This window comes from Scaptodrosophila lebanonensis, unplaced genomic scaffold (genome assembly GCF_003285725.1).
Source record: "Scaptodrosophila lebanonensis strain 11010-0011.00,11010-0021.00 unplaced genomic scaffold, SlebRS2 tig00000024-arrow-pilon, whole genome shotgun sequence".
In the NCBI taxonomy this organism is placed as follows: Eukaryota; Metazoa; Arthropoda; class Insecta; order Diptera; family Drosophilidae; genus Scaptodrosophila; species Scaptodrosophila lebanonensis.
This window is the reverse complement of record NW_022060538.1, coordinates 20,446,143-20,460,085: the sequence shown is the minus strand read 5'-3', so window position 1 is coordinate 20,460,085 and position 13,943 is coordinate 20,446,143. Positions and strand designations below refer to the sequence as shown.

The 13,943-nt window shown below is 45.1% G+C and overlaps 3 protein-coding genes across 3 annotated transcripts; 1 reads left to right on the top strand and 2 right to left on the bottom strand.

Annotated features, from left to right (window-relative positions):
* Positions 1-6,592: 6,592 nt before the first annotated feature.
* On the bottom strand, positions 6,593-7,310 carry LOC115621680 (protein apnoia-like). The gene is made up of 2 exons (XM_030515390.1): positions 7,132-7,310; positions 6,593-6,928 (listed from the first exon to the last, which is right to left on the bottom strand). Exons 1-2 carry the CDS (start codon positions 7,250-7,252, stop codon positions 6,642-6,644), a joined length of 408 nt encoding a protein of 135 aa, XP_030371250.1. The 5' UTR covers positions 7,253-7,310; the 3' UTR covers positions 6,593-6,641.
* A 2,511-nt stretch (positions 7,311-9,821) lies between these two features.
* LOC115621723 lies at positions 9,822-10,892 on the top strand. Its single transcript, XM_030515436.1, has 2 exons — positions 9,822-10,512; positions 10,570-10,892. The coding sequence occupies exons 1-2, from the start codon at positions 9,822-9,824 to the stop codon at positions 10,890-10,892; spliced, it is 1,014 nt and encodes a 337-aa protein (XP_030371296.1).
* Positions 10,893-11,950: 1,058 nt separating this feature from the next.
* On the bottom strand, positions 11,951-12,922 carry LOC115620995 (wnt inhibitor of Dorsal protein). The gene has a single exon (XM_030514515.1). The coding sequence runs from the start codon at positions 12,920-12,922 to the stop codon at positions 11,951-11,953; it is 972 nt and encodes a 323-aa protein (XP_030370375.1).
* Between the last annotated feature and the right edge of the window lie 1,021 nt (positions 12,923-13,943).

Sequence of the window (13,943 nt, the reverse complement as noted above, 5' to 3'; positions counted from 1 at the left end):
GCACCTGCTATCCAAGAACGTCGCAAATTGCTCCCACGACGGTATAACGTTTAATGGGGCGGCTTCCTCCCACTTTGCCTGCGTCGCAGCATCCACCTTGCCCAAAATTGTCTGAACGACGATGCTGCCAGCTACATCTTGCATATTGCCCAAACTCAACAGTGCACGCATATTTGCGTTGACTTTGTCGGACAACTCTCGCAGCTTGCTTGTAGTTTCAGCCTTTTTAATGCCCAAAATCTCGGAGATGTGTGCCTGGAAAATAAGACGCTTATTGTTAAACCGCTTGTCGAGTAGGTCTAACGCCACTGAATAATTTGCACCACTTATCTCAAGCGCACGAATCGTGTCCAACGCAGATCCTCTTAAGCTTGACCTCAAATGCTGCAACTTTTCCACATCGGAGAGATCTGGATCCTTGGCGATCACTGATGTGAACATCGAAGCGAAATCTGCATATTCAGTATATCCACCACTGAATGTAGGCAACTTAAGCTCAGGCAAACGAGACCGATTTATCACAATGGTAGACTGATCATCTTGCCGAAGCGTCGAACACGGCGGCGCGCCAGATTGCATCCTTTGTATTGCATTTAGCAGGCGGCCCTCCAAGCAGACCACCAGCTCAGCAAAGTTGCAGCGCAAACTGCTGCCAATCTCGTCAAAGTCCAGCTCCTCTAATTTGTCATGCACCAAATTAAAAGAGGCCTGAATACTTTGCAGCATTTCCACACGTTTTCGCAGCTCACTTTCTGAAATATTGTCAATTTCACAATCATTTATTTTATTTTGAATAGAAAGCGCCCACGCATATAATGATTGCGCCTTGCGCTTATAAAACTCAACACTATTGCTCGTAGCCTGCACTGCATTGCCCACAGCTGTTGACGTCGAAGCTGTTGGCGCAAGCGTCGCTGCATCAGCTACGTCAGCAGCAGCTGATGCGACAGCTTGGAAGGCGCGCATTTGACCGTCGCTCTCAGACATTATGAACGCGAGAGAGAACCGAAAACCGAAAATAGCAGAGATAAATGACGCGCGCGAATAACTGTTTTATCTGCTGATGTTCGTTGCCCTCAAAAATGTCGCTTCACACGGCTGCTTATTGGCGGTACAGTAGGCACTATGAACTTATACTTTTGCACTTATGTACTTGAATATTTTTTGTGTACAATGAACTCAATTATGTACGCTTTGTTTTTTAACGCGATTAAGCAAGGTTTTGTGGAATTATTAATCACGTCGGGGTCACCAAAATGTATAATCATAAGCTTTTTTATGATTCCAAATATGCGAAATTATGTTGGCGATCGAAATTATGTTGGCTTCTCGTCCCGAAGCGTAGACATTTGAATTGAGCGCATCAACAGCAGTGTACCATGACGGATGCAGTCCACCGATAGCCCAGGAATTCGTACACGGTGCAGGAACTTGTATACATATGCAAACACGCGCTGCAGCTTTCCAAATGTGTTAACATATTTGCATTGCTGTGCAATGTCTTCGCACAGTGTGGTGCTTACAAACACTTTAGAGCGCTGCTCAGGAAGCGACGAGGCGGAAATGCAAGACTCTGGCCAAGAAGATTTGTCCTTCGTCAGAAATGCGGGACCATGTAGCCACAAGTTGGACTGGACTAATTCGCTGGGCAAAGCTCCACGTGAAAGTATGTCCGCAGGATTCAAATCGGTTGGAATATATCGCCATTCCATGCCAGAGGTCAACTCTTGAATAGTTGCGATGCGATTGGAAACGAAAATTTGAAACCTGGATGGCTCGCTGCGAATCCAAGATAGCGCTACTGCAGAATCAGACCAACAATAAAACTTGCAGTCGAATAACTCCATACGAGATATTTCGTTTATGAGTTGTGCCAGCAAAACGGCTCCGCACAACTCTAGTCGGTGCACGGTCAACGATTTGAGCGGCGCCACACGAGATCTGGAACACAGCAGCTCCGCACGAGATTGGCCTTGCGTGGTCGAAATGATGTAGACGCAAGCTCCATAGGCATCTATGCTGGCATCACTAAAACCATGCACTTCAATGGAAACACCAGCAGAAAGTGCAAGCCTTGGAAATTTCAGCTGCTTTGTGCGCTCAAAATCTGCAATAAGATTATGCCAAGATGTTGTCAATGATGCTGAAAGGCTTTCATCCCAATCAAGCCTTTCTCTCCAAAGCGCCTGCAGGAATATCTTAGCCTTTGCGATTACTGGTCCAATAAGGCCAAGCGGATCATAAAATCTGGCAATAGTTGACAAAACAGTGCGCTTGCAAATTCGACCAGATGTCAATGCTGGCAGAAACGTGAAAATGAATAAATCCGTCGCAGGATCCCACGACAGTCCTAGAGTTTTTGTTATGTCGCTGCCATCATCAAACTTAACTAGAGTTTCTTTGTCTTCTTCCGGAACTTGTTTGAGCACATCAGGATTGCTGGAGCACCACTTCCTTAGCTTGAAATTAGCCTTGGCAAGTAGCCCTGTGGTTTGTCTCATAATTTCTATGACTTCGTTTGTAGAAGCACCACCAGTGATTAAATCATCAACATAAAAATCGCGGCGCAAGATATCGGAGCCAATAGGAAATAGCTCATGCTCATCTTCAGCCAGCTGATGCATAGTGCGAACGGAGAGAAACGAGGCAGGCTTTGTACCGTAAGTGACGGTATCAAGACGGAAAACTTGAATAGGCTTTTGAGGCGAGTCACGCCATAGAATGCATTGAAAATAGCTATCCGGATTTGATACTCGCACGCAGCGGTACATCTTGCAGATGTCTCCTGTTAAAGCGATAGGAAACGTGCGAAATCGAAGAAGCGTGTTTGCGAGCTTTGACTGAATGGAAGGACCAGCCATTAGGATGTCATTTAAAGAATGACCAGAGGATGTGGATGCGGAACCGTCAAACACGACTCTCAACTTTGTCGTTGTGCTGTCCTCCTTCAGAACGCAATGGTGCGGCAGGAAATACTTGCACAAATTTAGCGAAACTGGCGATACAAGCGACATATGACCCAACTCTAAATACTCCTTAATGAATGCAGAGTACTGTGCTTTGAGAAGTGGATTGCGTTCTAACTTTCGCTCCAAGTTTATGAACCGACGATAGGCTTGCGTATAGGAATCGCCAAGCAGATCTGTGCTGAACTTTACAGGCAACCGGACGGAATACTCGCCAGTACGCAGGCGCCTGTAATTAGCCTTGAAATGCTCCTCGCAGTCGAACTCTTCTTTTGTAAGTTTTACAGCCGGATCGACACCACTTTCGAGTTCCCAAAAAGAGCGAACCATCTGCTCGATTCGTGTATTGCAATCCTGTGTAGACGGAGACTTGGATGCAACCAAAGCAGATTTCTGACGCTGCGAGCCACCTCCAGTAACTATCCAGCCCAAACGAGTCTTTTGCAGAAGTGGCAGGCCATCAGCCAGTTTAATCTGACCTACGCACAACAACTCGTAGAATAAATTGGCACCGATAAGCATATCAATTTGCTGTGGCTTGAAGAACGCCGGATCAGCTAAGCGGACATTGCTTGGTATATCCCAATGAGATATGTCAACCGTGAAATTTGGTTGGTTCTCAGTAATGGAAGGAGCGACCAAAGCAGTAATATTTGCGGAATAGTCAGTGACCAATGATTGCAAGCATAAGTGCACAGTGCAACCATCAGACTTGAAACTGACGTCACCAAGACCAGACACAGAGGCCGACGACTTGGTCTTTCGAAGTTGGAGCCGGTGAGCGAATCGCGAAGTTATTATGTGCAACTGTGATCCGGAATCGAGCAGTGCACGGCAGGGTACCCAAGTCCCGGCGCGATTTTGAATGCTGATGACAGCGGTGGCCAAGAGCACAACATCTGAGCCGAGATTTTGGGCAGGCAATGAAGCAAGCGATGATGGCGAAACAGCTGCGAGAGCGCTACGTGGCAGTAACAATGAAGACGGCCGCGAGTGTAAGTCAGAAGCGGACGATTGCTCAGGCATCAAATTTACGGCAGCTGAATTATTAAAATGCAATAAACTGTGATGTTTGGCACCACAGGTTCTGCACGATCCAGAATTGCAAGTTCTCATTCTGTGTCCCTTTCTAAGACAATTTATACACAGAGAGAGGCGTTTCGCTTCCTTTAAACGAAGTACAGGCGACAAATTACCAAAAAGTGGGCAACTGTATATTTCGTGTGCATTTATGTCACAAAACAGACAACCATTTGCGGATGGGTTAGTGGCGACAAACGAGCGTTTGGTGTTAGTGTTTTTGTTCTTTCCCACCTGATAATTCGACGAATATGATGCCATTGCATGCTCGATGTTTTCCAATTTTTGGCACCTGCTATCCAAGAACGTCGCAAATTGCTCCCACGACGGTATAACGTTTAATGGGGCGGCTTCCTCCCACTTTGCCTGCGTCGCAGCATCCACCTTGCCCAAAATTGTCTGAACGACGATGCTGCCAGCTACATCTTGCATATTGCCCAAACTCAACAGTGCACGCATATTTGCGTTGACTTTGTCGGACAACTCTCGCAGCTTGCTTGTAGTTTCAGCCTTTTTAATGCCCAAAATCTCGGAGATGTGTGCCTGGAAAATAAGACGCTTATTGTTAAACCGCTTGTCGAGTAGGTCTAACGCCACTGAATAATTTGCACCACTTATCTCAAGCGCACGAATCGTGCCCAACGCAGATCCTCTTAAGCTTGACCTCAAATGCTGCAACTTTTCCACATCGGAGAGATCTGGATCCTTGGCGATCACTGATGTGAACATCGAAGCGAAATCTGCATATTCAGTATATCCACCACTGAATGTAGGCAACTTAAGCTCAGGCAAACGAGACCGAGTTATCACAATGGTAGACTGATCATCTTGCCGAAGCGTCGAACACGGCGGCGCGCCAGATTGCATCCTTTGTATTGCATTTAGCAGGCGGCCCTCCAAGCAGACCACCAGCTCAGCAAAGTTGCAGCGCAAACTGCTGCCAATCTCGTCAAAGTCCAGCTCCTCTAATTTGTCATGCACCAAATTAAAAGAGGCCTGAATACTTTGCAGCATTTCCACACGTTTTCGCAGCTCACTTTCTGAAATATTGTCAATTTCACAATCATTTATTTTATTTTGAATAGAAAGCGCCCACGCATATAATGATTGCGCCTTGCGCTTATAAAACTCAACACTATTGCTCGTAGCTTGCACTGCATTGCCCACAGCTGTTGACGTCGAAGCTGTTGGCGCAAGCGTCGCTGCATCAGCTACGTCAGCAGCAGCTGATGCGACAGCTTGGAAGGCGCGCATTTGACCGTCGCTCTCAGACATTGTGAACGCGAGAGAGAACCGAAAACCGAAAATAGCAGAGATAAATGACGCGCGCGAATAACTGTTTTATCTGCTGATGTTCGTTGCCCTCAAAAACGTCGCTTCACACGGCTGCTTATTGGCGGTACAGTAGGCACTATGAACTTATATTTTTGCACTTATGTACTTGAATATTTTTTGTGTACAATGAGCTCAATTATGTACGCTTTTGTTTTTTAACGCGATTAAGCAAGGTTTTGTGGAATTATTAATCACGTCGGGGTCACCAAAATGTATAATCATAAGCTTTTTTATGATTCCAAATATGCGAAATTATGTTGGCGAAATAATTGCAAAATAAGCGAAAACGAAATTGTTCAATTTAAAAGAGGTGCACAAATGTTTATTTTGCATCGGTAGCGATCGCCGAGATTTACAAAGTTTATGCTGGTAGACGGAAAGCTAAGCTTCTCCGTACCAGATGCGATAACGAAAAACGAACTTGACTTGCAGAGTTAGCGACAATAACTAGTACATATGTGGCGGCTGCGCAGCAGCCTATGCAAATTTATGGCAACAAAAGGAAACGTTAAGTGCTCGGCTTGCTATGCAAAGCAAGCGACAAGAAAACGAGCACTTTGCATTGAGTTATTTACGTTACTTATTAACTATGATGTGCTGCTGGTTTTGGCTGTTTTTGGCCGGATGACCAAACAGGCCTCATTATGCTACAGTAAATAAGAATAAAAGTTAATGGAAGCTGAATCGAACATTCTAGGCATTTGAGCATCTAATCGAACTAATTCTTAAAGGCGCCTTACAGCTCGGCTCGAACTGTATTTAGTAACTGTTACTTGTATATGAAAAGGTTCTCCCCAAATCACTTGAAATCCGAATTAGGAGAGCATTTATGGCTCTAGACCCCATGATATTCGATCTGCCGACTTACGCTGACCCATTTAAGCGGCTGACTTTCTTTGGCCATGTGTGGTTGCATGTTTCTCTAAAATGTTTTGGATGTGGAACGTGCCGGTGGCTTCAACGGAAGAGCAATTCAAAGAACCGTAAATCGTGGGTGCTCCGTTGCGCATACAAAATGAGTGACCGGCGTGTGAGTAAATATTTTAAAATTTCACTTTTCTTAGCTTGAAAAAAGGGGGGAAAAAAGTAAGCATTCAAAACAGTTGAATCAGCATTTTTCAATATGGATTGTTTAATTTGTTAAATAATGCCTGTTCTCTTTTAAATATAAATAAATAATTTAAACTAGTCTTAAATTATTATTTGGTTTGCATGCTGCGCTGAGGTAAGACTTTTGTAGACATGCAGGCGCATTATCCTTCACCACTCCTTCTCCAGCCACACTGGTTGCTGCGTGTGCGAGTGCGAGTAGACAACCGGGACGGGGGCTGGAGGGGCAACATAGGCAGCCGCTGCTTGCACGGGCAGAGCACGCGACAACATCTGGCCAATGGCCAGCACCAGCAAGATGACGCCCACGCCGAGACCCTTCATGGATACCACAGTTAGGGCTGCCAGCAGCGTGGTTATAACGCCCACCACGAAGGCGCCGGGAACCACAGCGAAGCTCATGCGGCGCAAGAAATGATGTCCAAATGTGCGACTCTCTGCAAATAAGAATAGATTAATAATATAATATGCTAAGACATATTGCAGGAAAAGAGATCTCTTCAAAAAATTAATTAATTTTAAAACACTTTTCTTCACGCATTAATTATATTATTTGTCCATGAAATGAAGCCACTTTATGGGTGCATTTTATAGTTCCATTAATTAACACTTATGAGGACTTGGTTTCTTGATTACTGACCAGCAACATCGGCATCGCTGCTGCTGCTGCTGCTGTTGGAGCCCGTTTGCTGACACAGCACCACATCACACACAAGGCACAAAAGCACAAGGGCAAGGGCAATTTTCTGAGCTATAGCCATTTTGATAATATATTTGGGGTTTGGTTAACTATTCGTTTAATCCTTCGTTTCGTTTAATCCGTTATGCACTGCCGCACCAACCACTTAGCCACTTAGCCACGCAAACACTCGCAGACAATTGAATGCGTTCTGTCCATTGACATTGGCTTTTTATCAGCGTCTCCACATACGCGGCAACTATTTGAAATTCGACAGCCGGACGTGGTCACGAACGTGCGCCAAAACAAGCGAATCGTGCTGACCGCTGGGCAATGGGCATGGGGCACTGGGCATGGGGCAGTGAGCAATGGGCTTTGGACAACGCTCTTCCATTTGGCCACGTTTATTTGGAATGCCCAATTTTGTGCGCTACACGAAAATATCTTTGAATATGCATTAAGTTGCTGATTATATTACAGTCAAGCTTCGAATACGCAACTCTTTAGGGAATTACATTTTACATTTTAAGGCATGCAAGTACATTAGAAGACTCAATTTTACAGATTTTCCTGAATAGCATAGCATATGAATATGAAAGAATTTGAACAATTAATTATTAAATGCCGCACTTTGCAATTTACAAAAATATGTATTTGTTGTAGAAAAACAGAAGATGTAAACAAATATTAGTGAAAATAAAAAAATCAGTAATAATGTAATATAGTTGTCCCAGAGACAGACTATATTTCATACTCCTCACATATAGTAGACGATTAAGAAGGGGGTATGATGAAATGATGAAAACATCGGAGTTTAATTGAAATCGCTATTAAAGTAAAACCGATTATCGAATAAATATTAAATAGTATGTGTTATTTTTTTAAAAGAATTACCTACTACAAAATGCAAGTTAAATGTAATTAATTATTAATAAATGTTTTGCAGGGCCAAGGGCGTAGGCAGCTTTAAGCAAAGGGGGGACCAGAAAATTAATATTTTGATTAAGTAATGCACGATACATTTAAAAAATAACTTATGCATATGATCAATAAAAAAACTTCAACAAACCCAACTCAATTCCATTTAAAGACGTCGACTTTATAGGGCAACATTTTTTGTAGGTGGGGCAACGCCCCCTGCTTAATCTGCCTACGCCCTTGTGCAGAACTGAGCATAGAACTCAACCCCAGCCATGAGATACTTAAGAATGTGTCGGCTAAATTGCAAGTGAGTTGAAAGAAAGGTCTTTAGAATTTCCAACGACACCCTTGATTGTGCTGATTTCATTTTCCCAGCTTTTCGGACACTTCTGCCTTAGAAAAAAGTAGTTATTCTATTTGACGTGCCATTACAGACTGTCTGTAAGTGCATTGGGGGTCGTCTATTCGACAGTTTACTGCACATTTTCACTGACTGGCCCTTTTGGGGCATGCGCGCATTCAACGCATTTTGGACAGCACTGTCGCTTCGGATTTGGCTGTAGACAGTCGAGGTGCGTGTCCATGTTGCAGTTGGAGCGGTGGAGCATTCTTGCACGATGGCTCGGGCGGTGGTCGGTTGTATTGAGGGCGGGTGCCCGCCCACTAGCCCACTGCCAGTCGACAAATTCGCTTTCGATTTTGTTATTTTCGGCAGCTTGTGCTGATAATGATTTATAATTATTATAAAACGCAGGCGATAACTAATTGACTGTGCGGCGTCGCATTTCAATTTTGGATTTGGAAAACACGCTCATACCCGTAGTATGCTACTTGACGCATTGTAATGGCTTTTCTTTCATTCAAGAACCTGAATTTTGTAGGCCTTTTGGCACAATTCACTTTCATTGGACCCCAATGCGAGTGTAAAGGTATAAATCGAAGGGGCATATGATTATGTGAAAGTAATCATAAAGACCAAATTTGTCAGACGGATTTATGCTTATTGACATGCGTAGAATTTACTTTCTACTCTGGATTCATTACACTCTGAGCTGGTAAGCAGATGCTGGTGCTGGCAAACACCCCACCTACTATAAAGATCAACTTGCGCCAATTCCGCGCCAACTTTGTCAACAACTTTCCCATGCTATCGCCGTCACGGCTAATTGGCGTCTCCAGCTAAAGAATCCAAAACTGCGACCGTTAGTCGACAGTGACTGCGACTGCTTAACAAGTCAATAATGTTTATGGTTAATAGCAGGTCAGCCAGCTGGCTGACAATTACAGCTAAAAGAAATCAATAAGGCAGATCATTGAGAAATTGTGGGTCTACTCCAGATATTTACCCACATTCGCAGCAGGCTGGCAAGTTCTGTTTTGGAGAGGCGGCCCGACCCGCTCAAGGCAATTTCATTTAAGAAGATTTCAGATCGTGTTCTGGTGGCAACTTCTTGCTCTTCAGTATGTAGAATGCTGGCACCGGCTGCCTGCCTGTTCGCTGTACCCAATTCTCCAGCCTGCTGTCGGCCAGACCTGTTGCAAGTCTAGCTTTCTTTGCTGCACACTTTGTTCTGGCGCGATGCGACAGCTTCGCTGAAGTTAATAAAATGCATGGCGGTCGAGAGTCGTGCCACATTTTGTTGCTGGCCAGCACCGCGTACACAACGACATCGAGCGAGCAATCAGAGCAGATCAGAGATAGATAGCCAGTGCAGTGAAATGTACCAGAGATGAGCAGTCTTGTGAGATTTTTATTAATTTTTGCGCTATGCGCAACCTTGGCTAGGGGTCTGGACAATAGTGAGATGCCACAGACGGAGCTGCCGAAATCGGAATCGGAGAACGCTCGTGGTCTGGCCACAAACGAGTCGCCTGCAGACCTTAAGAAGAACACCCAGATATTTATGGGCATCTACAAAAACTATAAGAGCACCTATTTGGGGAATAAGACCACCAGTGAATACAAGAAGCGTCTGCGAGATCGTGTAAGTGCGCCAGCGCTGGGCAATAACGGGGCCATCGAGGAGCCTTCCGCAGCTACTGAAGCCCAACCAGCCACCGATGCTAGTCAGGACATGCTGGCACAGGAGCTTCGCAGCGAGTCTAATGCAGAGGCATTGCTGGAGGCTCAAACTGACACTCCCACCTACGACAACGGGGAGGCAGAAAGCAGCAAAAAGCGACGCAAGCGGAAGCGGAAATATCGCAACCAAAACGGCGCAGGAGCACCTCAAAGGAAACACGATGAAAAAGCGGAGCAAGAGCCAACCGTAGACGACGGCATAGAGCGCTATCATGTTGGTCCCGGACTCAATGTCAGTCTCGACATGAACGCGGATATTGTGCGTGTGAAGCTGGATGGGGACAACTTGAGAGAGATTCTAGCTGCACGTTGGCTCAGCCTGGACAACAGCGAGGAAGGTGAGTTGAGTGGCCATCCACACCAGAAGGATTGACAGTAATAGCCAAATTTTGCAGGTCGCGGGAAGAAGTATGACATGATGACGAAGGTGCTGCCTCTATTCATACTACCCTTTCTCATACAGTCAGCCATAGTGCCGTTCTTGGTGACCAAGTTGAAGCTGCTCTTGGTCAAGTCCATACTGGTCGGCAAGCTGGCTATATTCCTGCTCATTATATCGGCCATCAAGAACAGCAACAAAATGATGCAATCTTATGAGGTGGCACCGTCGTATTGGGCCGGCGAGCCAAGCAGAAGATCGGAGTTGGCCGCAGCCGCTTCCTCCGCAGCGTACAATGGCTATAGAGTGGAGGGAAAGCCAACTACTTGGATAAGTTAAGAGTAAGCGATATCTTAGGCTACCTTGATTGTAATAGGATATGTTTAATTTCTAAGAAGTGCACAATAAATTAAAGAAACGGGGTGATTTCCTGTGCCTTGTCAATGCAATGGAAGGTAAGATGCTTAACTGAAACCGACTACAACATATATGGCAATGCCAATTATTATGTTTGTAAACAAAAAGACTCCATTCGCTGTACAGAGACGCGGCAATTTGTTGTTAGAAACTCTGACAGCGATGCCGAGTCCGATTACTTTTTGAAAAGTCGCTTTTCAACTTGTCGGCTTTAAGACTATTTTAAAATGAAAGGAAATTGAAAATACAGAATTTATTTTCTTCGAAGACTTGCTTCTATTACCAATTTCTTGAACACAAAGCCAGATAACTGGTTGGAGACTGATTCAATCAAGTTCAATTTGTGGAAGGCCGGAGGTTCTAACTTTAAGCCTACATACATGTTCATAATTTTAAATTCACACATTATATACTTTTGGCAATATATCTGCGAAAAACATAAGAAACAGTTCAACATTGTGTTTAAAACAGATTTCGGGGTCTTACTTGTTAATGGTATTCCTGATTTCGGGGTCTTACTTGTTAATGGTATTCCTGATTGCTGTTTCAGATTTGTAAAATACATTCCATTAACACAATATTTATTTGAATAAATTATGGGCATCTGAAAAATTATTGTTAAATTTCTGTTTCTTCCCCTAGGGAGTGCCACAACATTAAGCGAAATCTGAGCTTTTTAACAATAGTGCTATATAAGTAGAATATTTTCAATCATTTTTCGCAATGCTATCAGTCCGCCCTTGCAAGTTAATCTATACGATTAGGCAATAGATAAGAAACAGTGCTCGTAAATTTATAAATTTATTGTTGTATTGATAATACATAATTGGTACTATGTGCTAAGTCATATTATAAATAATGTGGGCTTGGCGCTGCCCGAATAAATTAGCTTAAGCCTAATAGGTGGCGCGTGGGCGCTGGAAAACTGCACTGCAAACTCCGGCGGGGCTCAACCAGCAAGCGACGCTGCTGGCCCTACTCTAGTAACAGGAATACTGGCGTTCCAGCTGGACACAGACATCGCACTGCAGCCGGAAGCCCCAGGCGAGCTTGCAGTTGCACCGCCTCTCGTTGCGCACGTGCTGGGCTCTGACGCGATAGCCGCAGACTCGGCACAGTTGGGTGCAGCTGAGGCGCTCGTCGGCTGCACCGCCTGTGCGTGAACAGTGGCGACCCCGTGTGCCGCTCCAGCGACCACTGGACTCAGGCTCGCAGTAGTTGGGCGAGTCCTGCATGTAGACAAGCGTGTCTAGCGGAATGTTCTGCCACATGATCTTTAAATTGGTGGCCGTGGTGTCCAGCTGGATGGCGTCGTCGTACATTTGCAGCAGTTCCTGGGCGACTGCATCGAAGGGCTTCAGCACATCCACACATTGCTCCTCCAGGCACTGACCTTGTGGACCCAGTTGCTTGCAGCGACACTCCTGCTCGAGCGATCTTCGGAGCAAGGTGCCCACCACTCGCTGGTTATGTGCCGCAGCGCTGCGTGGCTCCGCACCGCTACCGCCAAACTGCTTCTCGTACATGGCCAACGCCTTGGCAGGCTCGTGGGAACAGGGTATGTTCAGCGCATTGTCCGTGCAGCCGCAGCCAGCGATCACACCATTCGCACAATCTCGGGTTAGCGTATGCAGAATAGCAGCCATGGATATGGCAGCCACATACATATCTTCACGATCCATGGCGACAATGTTGGGTTTGTTTCGACGCTGCAGAAAGTCTGAGCTGGGACAGTTCCAGCGCTGCCACTTGAAATTCTGCTGACAGCTCTCCAATGCCTGTTCGACACCACGACTGCTGATTGTCTCCCAGGACAAGGGAGCCTGAAATTGCGTGTACTGGTAGTAGTTGATGGGCTCCACCACACTCATAGTGGCCGCTGCTGCTGTGCTGCTGATGCTCAGGAATATGTTGATTATGTAGAACATGTCAATATTCTTCTTCTGGTACATGTGAACGGTTTGATGATGTGTTCGGGAATGAATGCTGAGCTGTGCAGGACTTGCTTTTTATACCAAGACCGCTGAACCAATCGGCCTGACGGATCGCCCGTCCGCCGTTGGGATATTTGAGCGCCATGGAAAACACAAGAGCCTGGGCCGAAAAACCGGACATTTTTTCCTTTCCCATGTCGGACTTTTCACACACACACAAAAACTCCCAATGTCCGCTTCAAAAATAACCCAGGCCAAGGTAACAACGCAATTGCGGAGCAACCCAATTTTTGTCGCCCATCTACCTAAATGGCTGCCGAACCAGCATGCGTTCACATTTTGCCAACTTTCCCACGCCCGGGCAGGTAGAGCTCAAGCGGCGCCCGACGTGCTCATGAATGAAGCGCAGCCAAGTTCATTCAGAGTTTCGGCTTTTCCGGTCCGAAACGCAATCAATGCACGATCCGGCAACGACCTGGACGTTTGTTTGTGCGCATTGGCATGGCGTGCCTGCCTGCCGTCTTTCAAGCCAATTATCTAACAAAACATGTGACAATAATAGTGTGCGCATCATTTGGAAAATTAATTGCGATTTGTGGTAAGCTCTTGTAAATACCCCGCGTTATCGGACACCCAGACAGACATTGTTGTTATTGGTATTTCCGGCCTTCCAGCGACCGATTGTCCTTTATTCTAGGCTCTCTGTGGACTAACAGAAAGATAGATTTTTCATCAAAAGATGCTCGTTTACTCGAACTCGTGCAATGAAATTAATGTTTTATTACAATCAAATCGGTTGCTGATTTGATCAAAATATCAAAAATTATAAAAAGGAGAAATTTGAATTTCATTTCCATCGCTCTAATTCCAAAAACCCTTTTAATTTTATATTCAAATCCTTTTCGACAGACTTCAATGAATTCTAGAGCAATATAGCACCTAATTTTTTATATTTTTCAATAATATTCTCTACGGAAACAATTAATTATCTTAAATACGATCAATAATACTGAACCATTCGGAACCAAGGTGCGGCGCC